This window comes from Tachyglossus aculeatus, chromosome 25, assembly GCF_015852505.1.
Source record: "Tachyglossus aculeatus isolate mTacAcu1 chromosome 25, mTacAcu1.pri, whole genome shotgun sequence".
Taxonomy (NCBI): Eukaryota; Metazoa; Chordata; class Mammalia; order Monotremata; family Tachyglossidae; genus Tachyglossus; species Tachyglossus aculeatus.
The window spans coordinates 12715117-12737893 of NC_052090.1; the positions used below are offsets into that span (position 1 = coordinate 12715117).

Below are 22777 nucleotides of genomic sequence, written 5' to 3' on the forward strand. Positions count from 1 at the left end.
TTAATAAATGCCATTAAAAAAAAAAATACGATTGATGCGTCCCCCCTCTGTTTTGTGCCTAATGGACTCTCCCAGGCGGGGCGGGGGGCGGTCGCGCGCCGATTGGCGGGAAAAAGGGGGCGGGGGGCCGAAGCACGTGATCGGCTTTTGGCGCGAAATCTTGGTCCCGGGCTTGGGGGTCGCTCGCCTGCCCGCGTCGCTTTGCAGGAACGAGGTGAGGGGCACCTTCATTCATTCATTCAATCATTCATTCATTCAACCAATCGTTCGTTCGATCCTACTTATTGAGCGCTCACCGGGTGCAGAGCACTGCCCTAAGCGCTTGGAAATCAATCAATCAATCGTATTTATTGAGCGCTTACTGTGTGCAGAGCACTGTACTAAGCGCTTGGGAAGTACAAGTTGGAAAGTGCAATTAGGCAGCATAGTCATTCAATCGTATTGAGCGCTTACTGTGTGCAGAGCATTGTCCTAAGCGCTTGGAAAGTACAATTCGGCAACATTCATTCATTCAGTTGTATTTATTGAGCGCTTACCGTGTGCTGAGCACTGCCCTAAGCGCTTGGAAAGTACAGTTGGGCACCGTCTTCATTTATTCAGTCGTATTTATTGAGCGCTCCCCGTGTGCAGTGCACTGTCCTGAGCGCTTGGAAATCAATCAGCCAATCAATCGTATTTATTGAGCGCTTACCGTGTGCAGAGCACTGTACTAAGCGCTTGGGAAGTACAAGTTGGAAAGTGCAATTCGGCAGCATGGTCGTTCAATCGTATTGAGCGCTTACTGTGTGCAGAGCACTGGCCTAAGCGCTTGGAAAGTACAATTCGGCAACATTCATTCATTCAATTGTATTTATTGAGCGCTTACCGTGTGCTGAGCACTGTCCTAAGCGCTTGGAAAGTACAGTTCGGCACCGTCTTCATTTACTCAGTCGTATTTATTGAACGCTCACCGTGTGCAGTGCATTGTCCTAAGCGCTTGGAAATCAATCAATCGTATTTATTGAGCGCTTACTGTGTGCAGAGCACTGTACTAAGCGCTTGGGAAGTACAAGTTGGAAAGTACAATTCGGCAGCATGGTCATTCAATCGTATTGAGCGCTTACTGCGTGCAGAGCATTGTCCTAAGCGCTTGGAAAGTACAATTCGGCAACATTCATTCATTCAGTTGTATTTATTGAGCGCTTACCGTGTGCTGAGCACTGCCCTAAGCGCTTGGAAAGTACAGTTCGGCAACATATTCATTTATTCAGTCGTATTTACTGAGCGCTTACTGTATGCAGAGCATTGGCCTGAGCGCTTGGAAAGTACAATTCGGCGGCCTAGTCATTCAGTCGTATTTATTGAGCGCTTACTGTGTGCAGAGCACTGGCCTAAGCGCTTGGAAAGTACAATTCGGCAACATTCATTCATTCAGTTGTATTTATTGAGCGCTTACCGTGTGCTGAGCACTGTCCTAAGCGCTTGGAAAGTACAATTCGGCAACATATTCGTTTATTCAGTCGTATTTACTGAGCGCTTACTGTGTGCAGAGCATTGGCCTGAGCGCTTGGAAAGTACAATTGGGCGGCCTAGTCATTCAGTTGTATTTATTGAGCGCTTACTGTGTGCAGAGCACTGGCCTAAGCGCTTGGAAAGTACAATTCGGCAACATTCATTCATTCAGTTGTATTTATTGAGCGCTTACCGTGTGCTGAGCACTGTCCTAAGCGCTTGGAAAGTACAATTCGGCAACATATTCGTTTATTCAGTCGTATTTACTGAGCGCTTACTGTGTGCAGAGCATTGGCCTGAGCGCTTGGAAAGTACAATTGGTTGGCCTAGTCATTCAGTTGTATTTATTGAGCGCTTACCGTGTGCTGAGCACTGCCCTAAGCGCTTGGAAAGTACAGTTCGGCACCATCTTCATTTATTCAGTCGTATTTATTGAGCGCTTACCGTGTGCAGTGCATTGGCCTAAGCGCTTGGAAAGTACAATTCGGCGGCCTAGTCATTCAATCGTATTTAGTGAGCGCTTACTGTGTGCAGAGCACTGGCCTAAGCGCTTGGAAAGTACAATTCGGCAACATTCATTCATTCAACTGTATTGAGCGCTTACCGTGTGCTGAGCACTGGCCTAAGCGCTTGGAAAGTACAATTCGGCAGCATAATCATTCAATCGTATTTATTGAGCGCTTACCGGGTGCAGAGCACTGTCCTAGGCGCTTGGAAAGTACAATTCGGCGGCAACCATTCATTCATTTGTATTTATTGAGCGCTTACCGTGTGCAGAGCACTGTCCTAAGCGCTTGGAAAGTACAATTCGGCGGCAACCATTCATTCATTTGTATTTATTGAGCGCTTACCGTGTGCAGAGCACTGTCCTAAGCGCTCGGAAAGTACAATTCGGCAACAGAAAGAGACAGCCCCTACTCAACAACGAACCCATAGTCTAGAAGATTCATTCATTCGTATTTATTAAGTGCTTGCCGTGCGCAGACCACGGTCTTAAGCGCTTGGAAAGTACAATTCGGCAACATAGTTATTCATTCGATCGTATTTATTGAGCGCTTACTATGTGCAGAGCACTGTACTAAGCGCTTGGGAAGTACAAATTGGCAACATATAGAGACAGTCCGTACCCAACAACGGGCTCACAGGCTAGAAGATGGCGCGGGCCCCGGGTTTTGCCCGTGGCAGAGTGGCTGAGTTGTGTGTGTGTGTGTGTGTTTGTGTGTGCTTTTATAATAATGATAATAATAATAGCATTTATTAAGCGCTTACTTTGAGCAAAGCACTGCTCTCTCTCTCTCCCCCCTCCCTCCCTCTCCTTCTCCCCTTCCCTCTCTCTCTCCTTCACCCTCTCCCCTTCCCTCTCCGCACCCCTTAGGTCCTGCTACGTGTCCTCATCATGTCCTCTCCAGCCTCCACCCCAAGTCGCAGGCGCGGCAAGCGTGGGAGAAGCAGCAATCCTTCCACCCGTAAGATTCTTTCCATCGTATTTATTGAGCGCCTATTGTGTGCGGAACACTGTACCAAACCCTTGGAAAGTACAATGTAGTGATAAAGGGAGACAGTCCCTAACCACATCAGGCTTACAGTCTTGAGGGCGGAGGAGACGGACATCAAAACAAGTAAACATGCAGCGGCATAAATAAATAAAATTATATATGCATATATATATATATATATATATATATATACACCTAAGTGCTACGGGGCGGGGGAAGAGCAAAGGGATCTAGTTGAGGTGATGTGGAAGAAGGGGAGCAGAGGAAAAGGGGTCTAAGTCTGGGAGGGCCTGTTGGAGGAGGTGTGCCTTCAGTAGGGCTTTGAAGGAAGGGGGGGAGAGTGGTTGTTTGGCAGATTTGAGGAGGGAGGGTATTCCAGGCCAGAGGTAGGACATGGGCCAGGGGTTGGCAGTGAAACAGGTGTAAGATGAGGTTCCTGCTCTCTCCATCCCATAATAATAATAATGGTATTGTTAATTGTTGCTGTTAATATTTGCTAAGCGTTTACTATGTTTCCCCTTGTTCCCCCCCAGCACTTAGAACAGTGCTTGGTACATAGTAAACGCTTAACAAATGCCATTATTATTATTATGTGCCGAGCACTGTTCTAAGCACTGGGGCAGATACAAGGTAGGTTGTCCCACGTGGGGCTCACAGACTTAAACCCCATTTTACAGGTGAGGGAACTGAGGCTCAATCAATCAATCGTATTTATTGAGCGCTTACTGTGTGCAGAGCACTGTACTAAGCGCTTGGGAAGTACAAGTTCGCAACATATAGAGACGGTCCCTACCCAACAGTGGGCTCACAGTCTAGAAGTCCCATGGGGGGGCTCACAGTCTTAATCCCCACTTTACAGATGAGGGAACTGAGGCACAGAGAAGGTAAGTGACTTGCCCAAAGTCACAGCTGACAAGTGGCGGAGCCGGGACTTGAACCCATGACCTCTGACTCCAAAGCCCGTGCTCTTTACACTAATTCACACACGATGGGTTGTATTGGGGCAGTATCTTGCTACCTTCTGAGACTCACTTCTCCCCCCAGGCTGGGAGGACCTCCCACGAGAAGCAGTGTGGCTCAGTGGAAAGAGCGCAGGCTTCATTCATTCATTCAGTCGTATTTATTGAGCTCTTACCGTGTCCAGAGCACTGTACCAAGCACTTGAAAAGCACAATTCGGCAACAGATGGAGACATTCCCTACCCAACAACGGGCTCAGAGTCTAGAAGAGTCAGAGATCATGGGTTCTAATCCCAGATCCTCTTTTTGTCTCCTGGGTGGCCTTAGGCAAGCCACTTCATTCATTCATTCATTCGGTCGTATTTATTGAGCACTTACTGTGTGCAGCACACTGTACTAAGTGCTTGGAAAGTTTGGCAACAGATAGAGATGATCCCTACCCAACAACGGGCCCACAGTCTAGAAGGGGGAGACAGGCAACAGAACAAAACAAGTAGACAGGCATCAGTACCATCAAAATAGATAAATAGAATTATAGATAGATACACATCATTCATAAAATAGAATAATAAATATGTACAAATATCCACAAGTGCTGTGGGGTGGGGAAAGGGGTAGAGCGGAGGAAGGGAGTAGGGGTGATGGGGAGGGGAAGAGGAGCAGAGGAAAAGGGGGGCTCAGTCTTCACTTCTCTGTGCCTCAGTTACCTCATCTGTCAAATGGGGATTAAGATTGTGAGCCCCACATGGGACAACCTGATCACCTTGTGTCTGCCCCACCGCTTAGGACAGTGCTTGGAGCATAGTAAGTGCTTAACGAATACCGTTATTATTACCCCAGGGCTTAGACCAGTGCTTGGCACGGTAAGCACATAGCAAATACCATCATCATTGTTATTATTGGGGCTCTCGATGTAACGGGAAACACTTCCAGAGACCGTGCATTTTTATGGTATTTAATAATAAAAATGGTGGTGATGATAATTATGGTACTCGCACACAGGCTTATTCATTGTCGGTCATATTTATTGAGCACTTACTGTGTGCAGAGCACTGTACTAGGCGTTTGGGAGAGAACAGTACAACAACAAACAGCCACATTTTCTGCCCACAGTGAGCTTGCAGTCTAGAGGAGGGGGAGACAGACATCGATACAAATAAAATTGTAAATCTGTACGTAAGTGCTGTCGGTTTGGGAGGAGGGATTGGCAAAGGGAGCACATCAAGGGGACGCAGAAGAGAGTGGAAGATGGGAAAAGTGGGGTTTCGTCTGCAAAGGCCTCTTGGAGGATAATCAGGTTGGTCCCACACAGGGTCTCACAGTCTCAATCCCCATTTTACAGATGAGGTAACTGAGGCCCAGAGAAGTGAAGTGATTTGACCAAGGTCACACAGACAAGTGGCAGAGCCTGGATTAGAACCCAAGGTGTGACTCCCAAATCTGCTCTATCCAGTGCACCTATTTGTTAATCACTTACTGTGTGCTAAGCACTGAGCAAAGTGCTGAGGCACTTGCTCACTGTAAGAGCTTGAATGGAGGAAGAACACCATCAAAGCTGCACCATCCACCTAAAGCAGAACAGCGACTAGGGGATTGAGTCGCAAAATAGGCCGCATGTCAGACAGCGTACCTGGGCCACCAGGGAGACCACAATTTTATCTTAAATTTTAAAATTCATTCAACCAACATTAGCACCACCAAGCTATTTGAAAATATAACTACTCTCACCTCTTATTCCCTGCGCTATTGCACAAATACACTGTATCCCCAGTGCTTCAGTAATCACCCACTCAGAATGTAGGCAGACAAGAGCTCCAGGGAGTCAGTTATTTAAATCAAATAATTTCTCCTTTCTCTTCGGCAGCTCGCAGCGAAGATGCCAGGTCCCCTCCGTCCCAGAGGCGTCGAGCCGAAGATTCCACATCCACGGGAGATTTACAGCCAATGCCCACTTCACCGGGTGCTGATATGCAGAGCCCTCCTCCTCAAGATGTTTTGTTTTCCAGCCCACCACAGTTCCGAGCCTCAGGTATGAGTCCTGATGTCTTTGATGAAACAAAGACCATCGTGTAAGATAATGATCGTAACTTTCCCAGGCCTGGGTCATCGGTGCCGTGGATGGAAGTTTTAAAAAAGGATTTATCATCAGGAATGTTCATTCTCTTGTGTTTGGCACCTACTTAGGAACTTCATTTTTTTGCATTTCTTAAAAGGAGAGAACACACAAATCATTCTGTTCGTAAACTGATAAAATTGCATTTTAAAATGCGTAAATTGCATAGAGAAGCAGCGTGGCTATAGAGAAGCAGCGTGGCTCAGTGGAAAAGAGCCCGGGCTTTGGAGTCAGAGGTCATGGGTTCAAACCCCGGCTCCACCAGTTGTCAGCTGTGTGACTTTGGGCAAGTCACTTCACTTCTGTGTGCCTCAGTTGCCTCACCTGGAAAATGGGGATGAAGACTGTGAGCCTCACGTGGGACAACCTGATCACCTTGTAACCTCCCCAGCGCTTAGAACAGTGCTTTGCACATAGTAAGCGCTTAATAAATGCCATTATTATTTATTTTACTGAAACATTCCAACTATTCTGCTACTAAAAATATGTAAAGAAGCCAAGTCTTCATGAATGTCAAAATCTTGGTTGAATCGAGAAATTTATGACATCCAGTTATCCTATGCTGTAAGGGTTGTGTCCTTGCAGCACCCCACATTAAAAGGAAAAGTTATTGAGGTAGTAATAACAGTTATGGCATTAAGTTCTTACTATGTGCCCGGTGCGGTAGATAAAAGACAATCAGCTCGGACTCAATCCCTGTCCCCAATGGGGTCCACAGTCTGAAAATGGAAGGAGACTAGGTATGTTATCCCCATTTTCCAGATGAGGGACTGGAGGCACAGAGAAGTGAAGTGACTTGCCTCAGGTCTGACTGGAGGCTCGTGGCAGATGGCTTCTCCACCAGCCAAGCTGAACGTATCCAGTGCTGGCCAGGTGCACATATACACAAACCATTGCTTGTGATCCCCAAATCTTGTCGTTTCCAAATAGGATAGTTTTGTCAGCCAAATGTCCCCTGGTTTTCCTAGAGCATTCTAGCCAAAATGTGAAGTGAAAAGTGTTTTACAGGAGAACTGTGTTCTGTGTGATGTAGATGTGTAGTTTCCCCAGAGCACAAGCTGTTTGTGGACAATCAATCAATCAATCGTATTTATTGAGCACCTACTATGTGCAGAGCACTGTACTAAGCGCTTGGGAAGTACAAGTTGGCAACTACAGAGACAGTCCCTACCCAACAGTGGGCTCACAGTCTAAAAGACAAAGAACATATCACTTTATTCTGTCCTTCCAAAGATCATAATACAGTTTGCCTCACCAAATGGCTGCTTAGTAAATGCTGCTGCTACCACAACTACTACTATAAGTGGATATGAGCCTTTATTTTCCCTGTCAAGTCAGTCAATCGTATTTATTGAGCACATACTGTGGGCAGAACATCGTACTAAATTTTCTTCCCACCCATCAAATGTGGCCCGGTCTAAGTGTGCCTTCATTGTTTTTGTAAGTGGCAAGTAGAATCTTTAGTAGTATGAGTCATGGCTACCAACTGTTCTGTATTCTTCCAAGCACTTAATAACATGCTCTATACACAGTAAGCACTCCGTACCCTTAATTGCTTAATTATCCCACATATAGCGAGAGTCTTCTACAGTGTCTCCCAAGGCACAAACCACTGGTGAATTGGGTTTTTTTACGACCCCATTTTTATATTTCCTGAATTTTGTATTTTTCTTTGCATTTTGTGTTTGAATTTCAGTCATGGGAAGAGAAAGAGAAAAGAATCTCTTTCCAGTCGACTTCAACAATATTTACTGACCACCTTCTTTGGGCAGAGCACATCCTTTGCACTGTGAGAAATCGGGAGAAAAAATGAGTCATGGGGCCTGTCCTAAAATAATTTGCAGTCTCTAAAATTTGCGAAATGACAGAGCACTGTCTCATAAAAATCTCTTCTCCCAAAACTCTGAACAGTAAGCACAGCACAGTGACTTTACTTACATTAAGTTAGTTGATCATGAATTAAGGAAACAGTTTTGAAGTAAAGCTTTAATTTCAAATTTTTTTTTTCTTCAAAGTTGAGTTTAGACTTTTTTCTGTTCTTGAATTTTTTTAGGACTGAACTCCTTAGATCTGTATTTGATTCAGTTTTGCACAACTGGTGGGAGCCTGATTATTTCAGAAAGTTTTGGCCTTCTATTACCCTCTCATAATTTACAAATTCTCAACCCCCCCAGAGTAAACATATTCTAATTGGGGCAGGCATATACAGAAGAGGTCTATTCTTGTTATAAAATGAATTCATGTGGTTTCTTTTGTAGCTCTCCCACTTGACTTTGACATTAGCTCACCTTTGACGTATGGTACCCCCAGTTCACGAGTAGAAGGAACACCAAGAAGTGGTGTGCGTGGAACTCCTGTTAGACAGAGACCAGATCTTGGGTCTGCCAGGAAGGGAAGGCAGGTGGACCTGCATTCTGATGGGGTAGGTATAGGATTAATATTCTATTCATTTATTCTTATATGGCAAGTGATATTTTTGACATAGATCTGTAATTTTTTCCCTCCTTGTAGCCAGCTGCAGAGGATATAATAACAAGTGAACAGACTCTTGGCCAAAAACTTGTCATTTGGGGAACAGATGTTAATGTGGCTACCTGCAAAGAAAATTTTCAGGTATGTTAATTGGAAATGATTTTTCTATCTTTGAACTCTTACACTTCAATTACTCTTTTTGCCATAGTATTATATGTGGGTGGAGATACATTACTATTGTTTAGGAAGAGAGAAGGTATGAAGGGATTATAAACATATTCAAAAGCTAGGTGCTTGTTTACCTTGGCGTGCTGTATTTGTAAGTATGAGAGTTCCATAATTAGAGTGCATTTGACCAATTTTCTTTTCTTCCAATTGCAAAGCGATTTCTTCAACGTTTTATTGACCATCATGCTAAAGAAGAGGAGAATGTTGGTTTGGATCCTAATGAGCCACTGTATATGCAGAGACTCAATGAGGTAATGAACTTTCTGGTGCATCTGAAGGATATGTACTCTGTTAGTTATTCTGTCTATTTAACTTGTTCATTTGTCTTACAGATCAATGTGATCGGGGAACCATTTTTAAATGTGAATTGTGAGCATATAAAATCATTTGACAAAAATCTGTACAGACAGCTGATCTCCTATCCACAGGTAAAAGGAGCCGCTTAAAATTTAGAGATTGATTTTATTCCTTTGATTTTCCTCATATTCAAAGATATGTGAATTCATTTTTCAGGATCTTTTGATAAAAAGGGCAGACTATATCTGTATAAGCGGGAGTGAAGCAGCGTGACCAGGTGGAAAGAGCAAAGTTCTGGGTTCTAATCCTAGCTTCACCATTTACCTGCTGTGTGAACCTAGGCAAATCACTTATCCTCTCTGTGCCTCAGTTCTCTCATCTGCAAAATGGGGATTCATTACCTGTTCTCCCTCCTGATTTATCTTGTATCTACCCCAGTGTTTAGTGCAGTGCTTAGCATATAGAAAGCAGTGAACAAATACCACAATCAGTATCATAATTATAAGCCTGGTAAATGACTAAAATCCCTTAAACTCACCCAGATTTAAATGTGTTAATAGTCAACAAGTATTTGAATGCCCACACAAGAATGCCTACTCAAGAATTGAAGGGGTGTCTAGTCACATGATCCTTTTAACTGGATATTTATATTACTCAATACACATATTACTGCCAACACCACCTACTGACGGAAGAGTCCCAATGTTCTACTTCTAAATTTCCTTTTCCAAATAAAGTAAACCAAAATCTCAAGTTCATGAATTCATTTTGTGCAGGAAGTAATCCCAACCTTCGACATGGCTGTTAATGAAGTCTTCTTCGATCGATTTCCGGACTCAATATTAGAACACCAGATCCAAGTAAGACCATTCAATGCATTGAAGACCAGGAACATGAGAAGCCTGAACCCAGAAGGTATAATAAGTTGAGAATCAATCAATCAGATGAATCAATCTTACTGTGTGCAGAACTCTGTACTAAGCTCTTGGGAGAGTACAACAGAATATTCCCTGCCCACAATAAGCATATAGTCTAGGGTGGGTAGACAAAGTAATGTAAATATAACATTGATATAGATATGTACGAGTACTGTGGGGGAGCTGGGGGGCAAATACCAAGCATCCAGAGGATACTGATCAAAGTACATAGACAATGCAGAAGGGAGGGAGACTTAGAGGAAAGGGTTTAATCATCATTATCATCATCATCAATCGTATTTATTGAGCGCTTACTGTGTGCAGAGCACTGTACTAAGCGCTTGGGAAGTACAAGTTGGCAACATATAGAGACAGTCCCTACCCAACAGAGGGCTCACAGTCTAAAAGGGGGAGACAGAACAAAACCAAACATACTAACAAAGTAAAATAAATAGAATAGATATGGACAAGTAAAATAAATAAATAAAAAGAGTAATAAATATGTACAAACATATATACAGGTGCTGTGGGGTAGGGAAGGAAGGAGGGCTTCTGGAAAGAGATGTGACCTTCACTAAGTGCTTAACTGTGCACAGTACTGTTCTAAGTGCTTTGGAGAGTACAGCACAATAGAGTTGGTGCCCACAAGAAGCTTACAGTCTAGAGGGTGAGAACAGACACCAAAATAAAGTATAAAGAGGGGAAATGATAGTATAGGGCTATGTAGATAAGTGCTGTGCAGCTGGGAGTAGATGAATACCAAGTGTTTAAGGGATAGCGATCCAAGTGCATAGGCAGCACGGAGGGCTGGGCTTGGGAGTATTAGTGTTAAGCACTGTTTTCAGAGCAGTGTAGGGAGTAATCCAGGACTGTCAGGAATGGAATTTAGGGGGATCTTGGGGGACCTAGTTTAGGCTGTGGGAGTACCTAGGCTTAGATGTTTCCTATTTTGGAGTTTTCCACAGGGCTGGAGAAGTTTCAGCGTCTCCCAACTTCATTAACCCAGCTCTCCATGGGAGTCCCTGAACTAGGAGCCATGCCCAACCTACTCCAGGAGTGGGCCCCCAGGCCCCCCAAACCGTAGACTGCAGAGAGTTTTGGGGTGGGGATGGGGGGGTGGGAGGGAAATCACCCAGAAACTGGCTGGATCCCAGCCTTTGGAAAACCTTCACTGGCAGGGAAACTCAGTGAAATGATAGTCGACTGCCCTTTGCAGTACATCACAGATTTTGAGCCTTAAAGTAGTACCACTCCCTATCAATCAGTGGTATTTATTGAATGCTTACTATGTGCAGGGTCCTGAATTCAGCACTTGAGAGAATACAGTACAGAAAAGTTAGCGGACACATTCCCTACCCACAGTGAGTGTACAGTCTAGAGAATAGAAGGTGGATGGCTTGGTGAAGCATTAACTCGGTGGTAGTACTATGTGTGTGTTAGAACCCAGAGCAAAACTACAGAAACGTTATTCTTTGTCTTATACCGCTGCCCCCTCTCCCCGCTGGGCTTACGGGGTACTATGCTCATGTGAAAATTAGTATTTGTTCCGATTTTATTTCTTTTTTATGTTGTAGATATTGACCAGCTTATCACCATCAGTGGCATGGTGATCAGATCATCCCAGCTAATTCCTGAGATGCAAGAAGCATTTTTCCAATGTCAAGTTTGTGCCTACACCACAAGAGTTGAAATTGATCGTGGCCGGATTTCTGAACCATCTGTGTGCAAGCACTGCAATACCACACACAGCATGGCACTGATCCACAATCGCTCCATGTTCTCTGACAAACAGATGGTATGTCGCTTCCATGTGTTGCTCTGGTAAAGACCTTCTTGAGAGTTTAAGCTGCATGAACAGCCCAAATTATAGTCTCTTTTTAAAGAAATGCAATTTTATTTGCTGTAACGGGGTGTCTCTAACTAGTTGGAGCTAAACCTTAGCTTCCTAGTAGCTCTATTTGTCTGATTTTCTGCCTGACAATTAGCCGTATTCATTGAGCACCATTATGTGCAGAGTACTGTACTAAGAGCTTGGGAGAGTACAATGCAACTGAGTTGGAAGACAAGATCCCTGCCAATGATCTTACAGTCTAGAAGGGGATACAGTCTACAGCCTTTCTCTTTAAATGTGTCCCGTTGGGTGGGATTTTCCCCTGCGTTCCCTCTATTCAACTGCCACCCTCAGCTCTCCACATTTTCTCTTGCTTCATAAAGGACTTACCAGTTAACATAACAAAAGCTTTCTTAACCCTAGTGTAAAGCAAAAATTTCTCATGTTAGCAGTAGAGGGGACTGGGGGTTGGGGCCCTGGGGGAGGGGGGAGGGTGGGGAGCAGGAAGCATATAAGAACCATTGCATATAAAAAGGACACCCCATGAAAAATGCAGAAGGTAAGTACAAAGTGTGTATTTATCACAAATTATGGAGTAGTAGGGGCTGGTTAATTCTTTTTTTAATGTAAGAATTATAGCAATCCCAGAATTTCATTTTGAATATCCAGATGAGTAGATTTTTATAAAATCACTGTCTCAGCTTCCCTCCCTAAAACTAAGAAATGATGTTTCTTAAAATGTTTGCTAATGGTAACTAATAAGCAATGCCCTCTCTTCTGCCAGATCAAACTGCAGGAGTCTCCCGAAGATATGCCAGCAGGACAGACTCCTCACACTGTCGTACTTTTTGCTCACAATGATTTGGTTGATAAAGTTCAGCCAGGTGATCGAGTTAATGTTACAGGTAATAGGCTTGTGACCTTTTTTATTAAAATTAATTATAAAAATCTAGGGTACTGGTGATCATATTTTATAAGTTTGTGGTGAGTATGAATTGAAGGAAGTTATTGGATCTGTTTGTTACCGGGTTTTAAGAGTATTTCCCTGATGATCTACGCAGTTTTCCAAATTTTACACATATTATTTAGAAAGCAAAGAGATCCATGGTAAAAGTGCAATCTACAGAAAGAGTACTAGAAAACTTTTCAAATTACTATCAGATGTATTTTGGGGGATGGACATTGGGAATTTTTGTGAACTACCCTGAAGTCCTCATTGAAAGGAATGGAATCCATTTTGAAGCTCCTTTGTAGTTCCTTTCTTTGGAAGAGAATTACTTTTTAATCCATTGTACAGTACATGAGATATAGCTAAGATACCAAAAGTCACAATAACACATTTTTGAGAGGAGATTTTGTTTGGTCAATAGTGGCCCTGGAGGGCATCTTTTCTATCTGTTGACAGCTGCCTCTTTTAAATCAGGCCAAAGTATAGCTACATTTTAAAAGATCAAAAGTAATTCCTGTTTTGGATAGAAACCTAAAGTGTTCTGGGATTTTTTTAATGTATGAAGTAAAAATGATAGTACGGTTTGGGCTTTTTGACCAAGTTACATGGCTTTGGAATTTGGTATCATTTGATAATTGCTACAAAAAGTGCACTAGGCAATCTCCATGATGTCATTTTCCTGCTTGTCTTGTCTCATGCTGTCGAGTCGTCTGACCCATAGCGACACCATGGACACATCTCTCCCAGAACGCCCCACCTTCATCTGCAATTGTTCTGGTAGTGTATCCATAGAGTTTTCTTGTTAAAAAAATTCGGAAGTGGTTTACTATTGCCTCTTTCCGCACAGTAAACTTGAGTCTCCACCGTCGACTGTCTCCCATGCCACTGCTGCCCAGCACAGGGAAGTCTTGACTTGTAGCAGATTGCCTTCTATTCACTAGCCACTGGCCAAACTAGGAATGGAATGGGTATGCCTCTGCTTGACTCTCCCTCCCATAGTCAAGACTGGGAGAGTACTGGGAACTGGTCACGGGCCACAGAACCCTGACATTTTTTCTTGCATGGTCTGTCATCTCTACATTGTGTGTGATTACTCTTTCTCTTCAGGTATCTACAGAGCCGTTCCTATTCGAGTCAATCCAAGAATGAGCAATGTAAAATCTGTGTATAAGACTCACATCGATGTCATTCATTACCGCAAGACTGATGCCAAACGGCTGCACGGCCTGGACGAAGAAGCTGAGCAGAAGCTTTTTTCGGAAAAGCGGGTGGCAATGTTGAAGGAGCTCTCCCGGAAACCAGACATTTATGAGAGACTTGCTTCAGCTCTGGCTCCAAGCATTTATGAACATGAAGATATCAAGAAGGTAAACCTTTCACTCCAATTGTGTTTGATCGGGCCAGAGAAACGGCAGTACAGGATTTGTGTCACTGGGAAACAGATGTAAATCTGGCGAGGCCCAAAGTCTCAAGGAACAAACTGACAGAAACTCTATTGCGCTTCTTGGATTTTATGAAGTCTTGTCTTTCTTTAGGGTATTTTACTGCAGCTGTTTGGGGGAACGAGAAAGGATTTTAGTCACACCGGAAGGGGCAACTTCAGGGCTGAAATCAATATCCTTCTCTGTGGTGATCCTGGCACTAGTAAATCACAACTGCTGCAGTATGTCTACAACCTTGTGCCCAGGGGCCAGTACACATCTGGAAAAGGCTCTAGTGCAGTTGGTCTTACTGCCTATGTGATGAAAGACCCAGAAACAAGACAGTTGGTCTTGCAAACAGGCGCTCTGGTCCTGAGCGATAACGGCATTTGCTGCATTGATGAGTTCGATAAGATGAATGAGAGCACAAGATCAGTTTTGCATGAAGTAATGGAACAACAAACCCTCTCCATTGCCAAGGTAAGGCGTGAGTGGGATTTAGGATCACAGCCTGCTGGAAAACCTGCTGGAATTAGTGTCACACCTTTCTTGTCTCATTGTGCTTGAAAAACGGAGCAAAGTTGTGGATTCTGGAGCCTTTTACAAATGTATGAAGAGGAAATTGCATTTTTCAGCTTTCCTTGCTCCCGTTAGCTCAGCTTTTTAGCTCGGTTTGTTTTATACACTGTTAATATCTCCGGGGTTCTCTTGGAATGTCACTAAAATCTCTTTCCTTTCCACAGGCTGGAATTATTTGTCAGCTGAATGCACGCACTTCAGTGCTGGCAGCAGCAAATCCTATAGAATCCCAGTGGAATCCTAAGAAAACAACCATTGAAAACATCCAGCTTCCCCATACACTGTTATCCAGGTATTGCACAAAAGAGTCCGATGAACTAGCTAGCACACTGATTCGTTGTCCTTCCTGTGTAAGGAATGAAATTGTTTTTAGAGTTCAGTAAATTAATAGTACTGCTTACAATCAACTTAGAATAAAACTTTGTTGTTGGATTTTGGTCAAGGAAAAGCTGTTTAAGCAGCGAGAAGCGCACAGGCCTTGGACTCAAGGACCTGGGTTTTAATGCCAGCTGTGCCACTTGGCTATGTGACCTTGGGCAAGTCCCTTGCAGTGCCTGGCATTTAGCAAACACTTAACAAATACCATTAATGCCACATCTTACACATTTCCTATCTTTGCTGAACTCCAAGAGGACATTTGATTCCCTAACTGAAATATGCTAAGCAGTTTTTTAATGAATTTTAGATGATAAAAATTACTTCCTCTTTTTGCCTCTGATGAAAATTCAAGTATATTTCAATTTGGGGAGGAATGCTGGGTCCACCATTTTTTGAAGATGGAGTTCGATAATTAAGAGGTGGTGAACCATTCAATACCAGGGGAGCTGTGGGGAAGCTGAACTGTAGCAGGAGGGCTGAAATAAATATGGCATAAGTGATGAGAACTTGTTTAGCAACCAAGGATCCAAGAAAGCACCTGCCTTTTAGTGATGCCTGTCTGTCTCCAGACCCTCACATTCACTGAAGCCAGCCGGGACAGCAGTGAGCAACAGGGAGCTGCAACCAAGTGTAGACTAGGACTAGGTTTTTTTTTTGGTGGGGGGGGGGGGGGTTGGTTTTTTTTTCTGTTTTTGTTGTTTCTGTTGGGCTTTTTTTTATTCAGTATTAAAATACCAGTTCCTGTATTTTCTACTGATGAAAGGAGATAGCCAGACTGCCAATTTTTTGTGTTTTTGTTTAATTCCAGGTTTGATTTGATTTTCCTTATGTTGGACCCACGTGATGAAGCCTACGATAGGCGGCTTGCTCACCATTTGGTGGCTTTGTACTACCAGAGTGAAGAGCAGATGGAAGAAGAGTTCATGGATATGGCAGTGTTGAAAGATTATATTGCCTATGCTCATAGTTCTGTGATTCCTCGACTGAGCGAAGAAGCAAGTCAGGCCCTAATTGAGGTAACACTTATTTTCTATTACTAGAAATTGTTTTGTAACAGATATAGACCTTTTGGGTTTTTTTTTTCTCCCCAAGGACCTTCTGTTGGTTTTACAAATTTATTTTGAGGTAAGGAGGAGGGAAAGGAACTTAATGATGTGAAGATTATGAAAATGCACGTTTTAAAACAACTGCTAAATGCATATTAAAATAATGGGCATGGCCGTTGCGATTTTTCCAGTAGTGCTCTACTTCCACTTTTTGAGAACATAGTTGAAATATGGAATCTCATTTAGTTGTTCCGGTAGTAAAACCTTGAAACATTTTGGCCTCTGTCAAAAAACTGGGTAAAGCAGGATTTGAGTGAATTATTTATGGGTATTACAAAGGCCCCTTTACCCTTTAAAGTGAGGTTTGGATAATAACCTCTATTAGGGGTTTCTTGAAGAGGGTAAGAGGAAGAAGAAATGTCTCATCTGTAAGAGTCATGAATGTATGTTCTGAAGACAGTTAGTGGCCAAAGGGATGAAAATAAAGCCAGTATTTTAAAAGTACTCAGTCTCATCTAACGTAAATGCATCTTGTGATTGTTACTAAAGGAAACTGAAGCATATACGTCAAATAGATTCATTGAAATGCATCATTTAAAATCCAGTAGAAGCCGATTATCGTGGTGGAACTTTCCAGAGGTCTGCCCTATATTCCACAGCATGCTTTGATCATCAGAAGAGTAGTATAGCAGGGAAGCCTGGTTATATGCCCCGATTTTATTCAGTCTTGTAAATTCTGAGGCAATCAATCAATCATATTTATTGAGCGCTTACTGTGTGCAGAGCACTGTACTAAGCGCTTGGGAAGTACAAGTTGGCTTATTTAAACTGAACTCAGTTCAAGAGGACCAGTTCACTCAGAAAACCAGTTTTCCTCGGTCCTTAAGAGTGTGATGCTGTAGTTTTGAAAAGATAACTAGGGTTATTTTCTTCTTTTATCCGAATCAGGCTTATGTGGACATGAGGAAGATAGGCAGTGGCAGAGGAATGGTTTCTGCCTATCCTCGTCAGCTGGAGTCATTGATTCGTTTAGCGGAGGCACATGCTAAAGTGCGCTTTTCAAGTAAAGTTGAAGCAATTGATGTTGAAGAAGCAAAACGTCTCCATCGAGAGGCTCTAAAGCAGTCTGCTACCGACCCAAGGACTGGCATCGTGGATATATCCATTCTTACTACAGGTCGGTTTTATACAGACAGTGGAATCACTTGACCATCCTGTGGGATCCTGCTGTGATAGAATCTGTTGTAACGTAACCTGTAACAACCTGATCCATTTTAGACACCTCTCCTCCACATCTGACCCATCTCTCATCTACACATGTTGCTTGAAGTTTAGAGATTCATTGAAAATTCCTATGTTCTATTTTATTTTAAAGATTTATGCAGTGCAATTCATACTTCATATTCAACAGCACTCTATTATTTTTAGCTCTCTAGAATAATAATGATGGCATTTATTAAGCGCTTACTATGTGCAAAGCATTGCTTTAGAATAACACACTGAGCAGTTTTTATAACCAACAGCTCTTTTCCATTTTCTCACTAGTGTAAAAGGATTCTATTCACAGTTAAAAATCCAATGAGTTGCTCTCCTGTAGGAGGAAAAAACCTCTTTAAGCTCATTCATTTCTCTCAAATGGAATTTATTTGAAGGTTAGAGGCAATCAACTTTGAAAGTTGAAACTAAATTCAATTCATCAAAGCTCAGCCTTTGAGAGTGCAGTATGCCTACATTGACTGGGCACAGCATAATGTGTTGATAGGAAAACAGGTTATTTTAATTGAGAGCTGAAACCAGTCTCCTTAAGTGTCTATTTTAGGTTATTGTGTTAATTTTTAAATTGCTCTTAATAGGAATGAGTGCCACTTCACGTAAACGCAAGGAAGAACTAGCAGAAGCATTGAAGAAGCTTATTCAATCCAAGGGCAAAACCCCAGCTCTAAAATATCAGCAACTTTTTGAAGATATCCGGGGGCAGTCTGACATAGTAAGTGTTTTGGGTGTGGTTTTAATATGATTTGTTTTCTTTAAATTGCATTAAAAGTCATCTGGGGCCAGGAGAGCATGTTAGTGGTTGTAAGTAACACATGAAAGGATTTCTTCCTAGGAATTTTAACACCAGCCAAAGGATCCGCTACATTAGGAAGCTTTCTACAGTAATATGAGTGGTTTGCTGTTTTTAAAATAAAAATACCTCTTTTCCTCTCCCAAGGCTATTACTAAAGAAATGTTTGAAGAAGCACTTCGAGCCTTAGCAGATGATGACTTCTTGACTGTGACAGGAAAGACTGTTCGATTGCTCTGAAGAAATATTTGTTATTGTGCCACATGGTTCTACTTTTTTGCAAGTACATGTCCTCAGGCATTTCACTTGTTTGGATAAATGTTGCTTTTGTCAAATCTGTGGGCAAAGCTGCCAACACCATTGCCATTCATGTAAATAAGTGCATTCCTTAGACTTTGTCTCATTTTCCTAACCTTTTCATATAAATTAGATGTCAATTTTGAAATTGAAGTTCCTATTTTAATAAAACATGACAGCTGACATTAGCCCTTTTACACACAGAACTGCCTGTGGGCTTTTTTTTTTATCTTTCTCTTAAAGTACTGAGCACAAATGGGTGTTGGTGTTAGTCTGTGCAAACGACATTAAATGTTCCTCCGTACTGTGCAGCTTATATTAAATGTTCCTCTGTAAGGGAAATTACATCTTGTGATGAGTCATTCTGAAATAAAATCCACTGCATATATTTAATTTGAGTATGTTATTGGAAAAGGAACAGAATAATTTCCATGTTCTCTTTTACATATTCATGTGTATTCAAATATGTATACAAACAGCTTGGATGGATTTGTGTGTGTGTGCCACATATACACAGTTTGTTGAACTTTACCTTTTAAGATGATGCTGGTTCTATGCCCTGTCATGTCATTCTGTCATCAACTGACCTAGTGTTGATTTCTTTTTGAAGTATTGATGGGATTATATTAACCCACTTACATTTTTTTTAGTTTCTCATCCCTATCCCTATTTGTCCTGGAGCAGATTGATCAAGGTGACTATTAAGAGATTGGTAGACATGACCTTTATAGCCTTGTATGCAGCAGGAAGCTATCTTGCCTAAAACTTGGTAGGCAAGTTCCACTAAATGTTCTACTGTATCAGTTCAATTCATTTGATAGTATTTATTGAACACCTACTGTGTGCAGGCTACTGTGCTCATTCTTGAGAGCACAATAGAAAACGTAAAGAACTTTGCCCCTGCCTTTGAGGATATTACAAGCTAATGGGGGATAGACTTTTAAATATCAGCCCAGTAACTATAGAAATAAAGGAAGATGGATCAGTGATGATTGGTTGGGCAGAAGAGAGTGATTCCAAATTTTCAGGTCAGTATTATTACTGACCCTATCATTTTCTGATCACTTAAATAAAAAATTAACTTGCTCCTCCTTTTCTCCAGTACTGCAGTAATGTGAACTTTTTTCTGGTGAATGTTATTGATTATATTGTTAGCTAAAAGGATGTAATAAAATCACTGCCATTATTCAGAGTACTGGAAGAAAGTCATAAACTAACTGATCCTGAATCACAGGTGATAAAATAATAACCAAAGCTATTTGTTGTGAGAAGTGGGGTGTTGTGACTCTTAGATTGGCAAAGCCTTCCCTGTGCTCATTCATTCAATTGTATTTATTGAGTGCTTACTGTGTGCAGAGCACTGTACTAAGCGCTTGGGAAGTACAAGTCCTGTACCATACTCCTACATTTGCCAAAAGGTAAGTGGTCAAGGTGTGGGGAATCCAGAAAGCATGCCAGGTGCTTGGTTGACCAGTACAGGTGGGGTCTTTCAGTCTAAACTCTGTCTAGACACATAAGTGGCTAAGCTGATATAACAATAAAGGTAGTAGAATAAGGCAGGAAAACCTCAGATTAATTTGAGTTGGGTAAAGACCTAGTTTTGGGGCGTGCATATTGTTCTTCGGCCAAACTAGGAAGAGAGGAAAGAATCCTAGCTTCTGAAAAGGGAGAAAAAAGTCAGTAATGAGGGCTCACTTATCATCATCAATGGTGTTTATTAATGACAACTATGGTATTTAGGTGCTTACTATGTACCAGGCTTTGTAATAAGCACTGGGGTGGATATAAGTTAATCGGGTGGACACAGTCCCTGTCCCATATGGGGCTCTCAATCTCAATCCCCATTTTACAGATAACTGAAGCACAGAGAAGTGAAGTGACTTTCCCAGGGCCACATAGCAGACAAGTGGAGAAGCCAGCATTAGAATTCAGGTCCTTACTCCCAGACCCATGCTTTATCTTCTATGTCATGCTGCTATTGAGACACTTACCATGTTCAGAGCACTGTATTAAGCACTTAGGAGAGTACAACTGTCGGTAGACATGTTATGTTCCCTTCCCACAATTAGCTTACAGTCTAGAGGGAGAGGCATCTTAATATGAATAAATTACATAAATATATTAAATTAAATGAATATATTACAATTTGCAATATATAATTTAAAGATATGTACATAAGTGCTGTGGAGTTAAGGGTGGGGCGAATATCAAATGTCCAGAGGTCACAGGTCCAAGTGCATAGACCGTGATTTATCGGCCTGGTATCTTTAAGATGATCAGGCCTCCTGACTTTATTTTTAAATCACTGGGGTGTATTAAATCCTGTATGTCTGATGACTCCAACAGGGACTTGTGAACAGGCAAAGTGCTTCATTCATTAAGTGAAACCAGGGTAAGTCTTGTCAGGGTGAAGGAGGGAAGTTCTTGGTTCTTTCAGTCCTACCTACCAAACCATCTTTGTTCCCTCTGGAGCTTGTTATTCCTAATTTTCACAAATACTTAGTACCCTGAGTAGTAAGGTTGTATTCTTAGTCCAGGATAACCCCGATGGAGTTCAGATTCCCCCCAAATGCACCCAACTGTGGGACAAAATATTTTAACATTAAATAATTTTGGATATCAGAAGTAGATCATCAGTAGAAATCACCTGAGTACTTTAAATGCATGTGGTGCATCATGAATATCCAATTCTCTTTTCAATCAAGCATTTTGGCTACCACTGTGTAGTTTTGAGTTAGCATGATTTGTTTTGGCCAGGGATATCACCACCAGTCATTTCAAATCAGATGGGTTCTTCATCACTGTACTAGTAGTACTGTGAAGTTACAGGCAGCCCATTGGACTTTAAGCAGTTATAATTAGTTCCCTGTGCAGACAGGCTTGGCAGAGTTAAGCTGCCTTTCCCTAACCCCTTTTTATCAATTTTTGGTCTTGCTAACAATCAGTGTTTTCAGGAAACTGACCCCTGAGCTTGGCTAGGGAAACTTGAATTTGCCATTATTTGTTGACTTAATCCCAAGAAAAGACTCAACTAAATGTAATGCCCATCACCTAATTTGTGCTTATGTGAGGTTGGCTGTCACAAAGCTCCATGATTTAAGTGTGTTAGTCACAGGGAAAGTGTAGTCCCCAGTGTAAGACAAAGACTGGATGTTGCTGCTCATTTGAGGTCACCGATGCCACTGATTCCCTCCATCATGACTGCTGTGGTTAAAAGCCTTTGAGGCTCCCTGCAGACCCATTCTGCTCCTGTTCTTACCTGCCTGAGAGAGGGCCAAATGAATAGCCAGGAGAGGGAAAGTAGGTGGTCCTGATGGTCCCATCAGGAAGGCAAGTGGTCCAGTCAGGACTGCTGTTGCAGGTACCCCATCTCTAACAGATGGGATTATGCCTTTTAGGAGAAGAGTGTGGAGCATGGGGCATGCAGAGCGCACATCATTCCAGTTAACCACAGAGAAGCAGTGTGGGCTAGTGGATAGAGCACAGGCCTCGGAGTAGGAAGGACCTGGATTCTAGTCCTCGCTCTTCCACTTCCCTGCTCTGTGACATTGGGAAATCAGTTCTCTGTGCCTGTTACCTCATCTGTAAAAAAGCAAAACAGGGATTAGGACTGTGAGCCCTATGTTGGACTGGGACCGTGTCCAACCTGATTAGCTTGTATGTACTGCAGCGCTTAGTCTCTGGCACATAGTGCTTGACAAAAATTTTTTTAAATATATTTGATCCACATAATAATAATTATGGTATTTAAGTGCTTAATATGTGCCAGGCACTGTTCTAAGCGGTGAGGTAGATACAAGGTAGTCACTTTGTCCCATGTGGGGCTCACAGTCTTAATCCCCATTTTATAGATGAGGTAACTGAGGCCCAGAGAAGTGAAGTGACTTGCCCAAGGTCACACAGCAGACAAGTGGCGGAGCCTAGGTAACATCACAATACACTGAGGACAACCCATATGCTGATGTGCAATTTTATCTAAACTACTGTGTAAATAAACTGCCAAAGCTGACTTGGGGAGAGGAAGGGCAGGCAAGGATGCTGGAGGGCAGGAGAACGGCCAGGAACAGAAAGGTGGGTGTGGAATATGACTTAAAGGTCATTTTCAAGAATTTTACACATTCTTTATTGAACTAAAACTGCGTGGGCCTAGGGAAACCTGTATTTATTTATTTATTTATTTTACTTGTACATTTCTATCCTACTTATTTTATTTTGTTGGTATGTTTGGTTCTGTTCTC

At 42.3% G+C, this 22777-nt stretch overlaps 1 protein-coding gene across 1 annotated transcript; it reads left to right on the forward strand.

The window, feature by feature from the left end:
- Nucleotides 1–199: 199 nt before the first annotated feature.
- On the forward strand, nt 200–18913 carry MCM4 (minichromosome maintenance complex component 4). Its single transcript, XM_038766571.1, has 17 exons — nt 200–214; nt 2867–2957; nt 5811–5975; nt 8318–8481; nt 8571–8672; nt 8915–9010; nt 9092–9187; nt 9833–9971; nt 11548–11768; nt 12589–12709; nt 13861–14120; nt 14289–14654; nt 14918–15045; nt 15940–16147; nt 17126–17354; nt 18031–18164; nt 18390–18913. Exons 2-17 carry the CDS (start codon nt 2888–2890, stop codon nt 18480–18482), a joined length of 2592 nt encoding a protein of 863 aa, XP_038622499.1. The 5' UTR covers nt 200–214; nt 2867–2887; the 3' UTR covers nt 18483–18913.
- The last annotated feature ends 3864 nt before the right edge of the window (nt 18914–22777 follow it).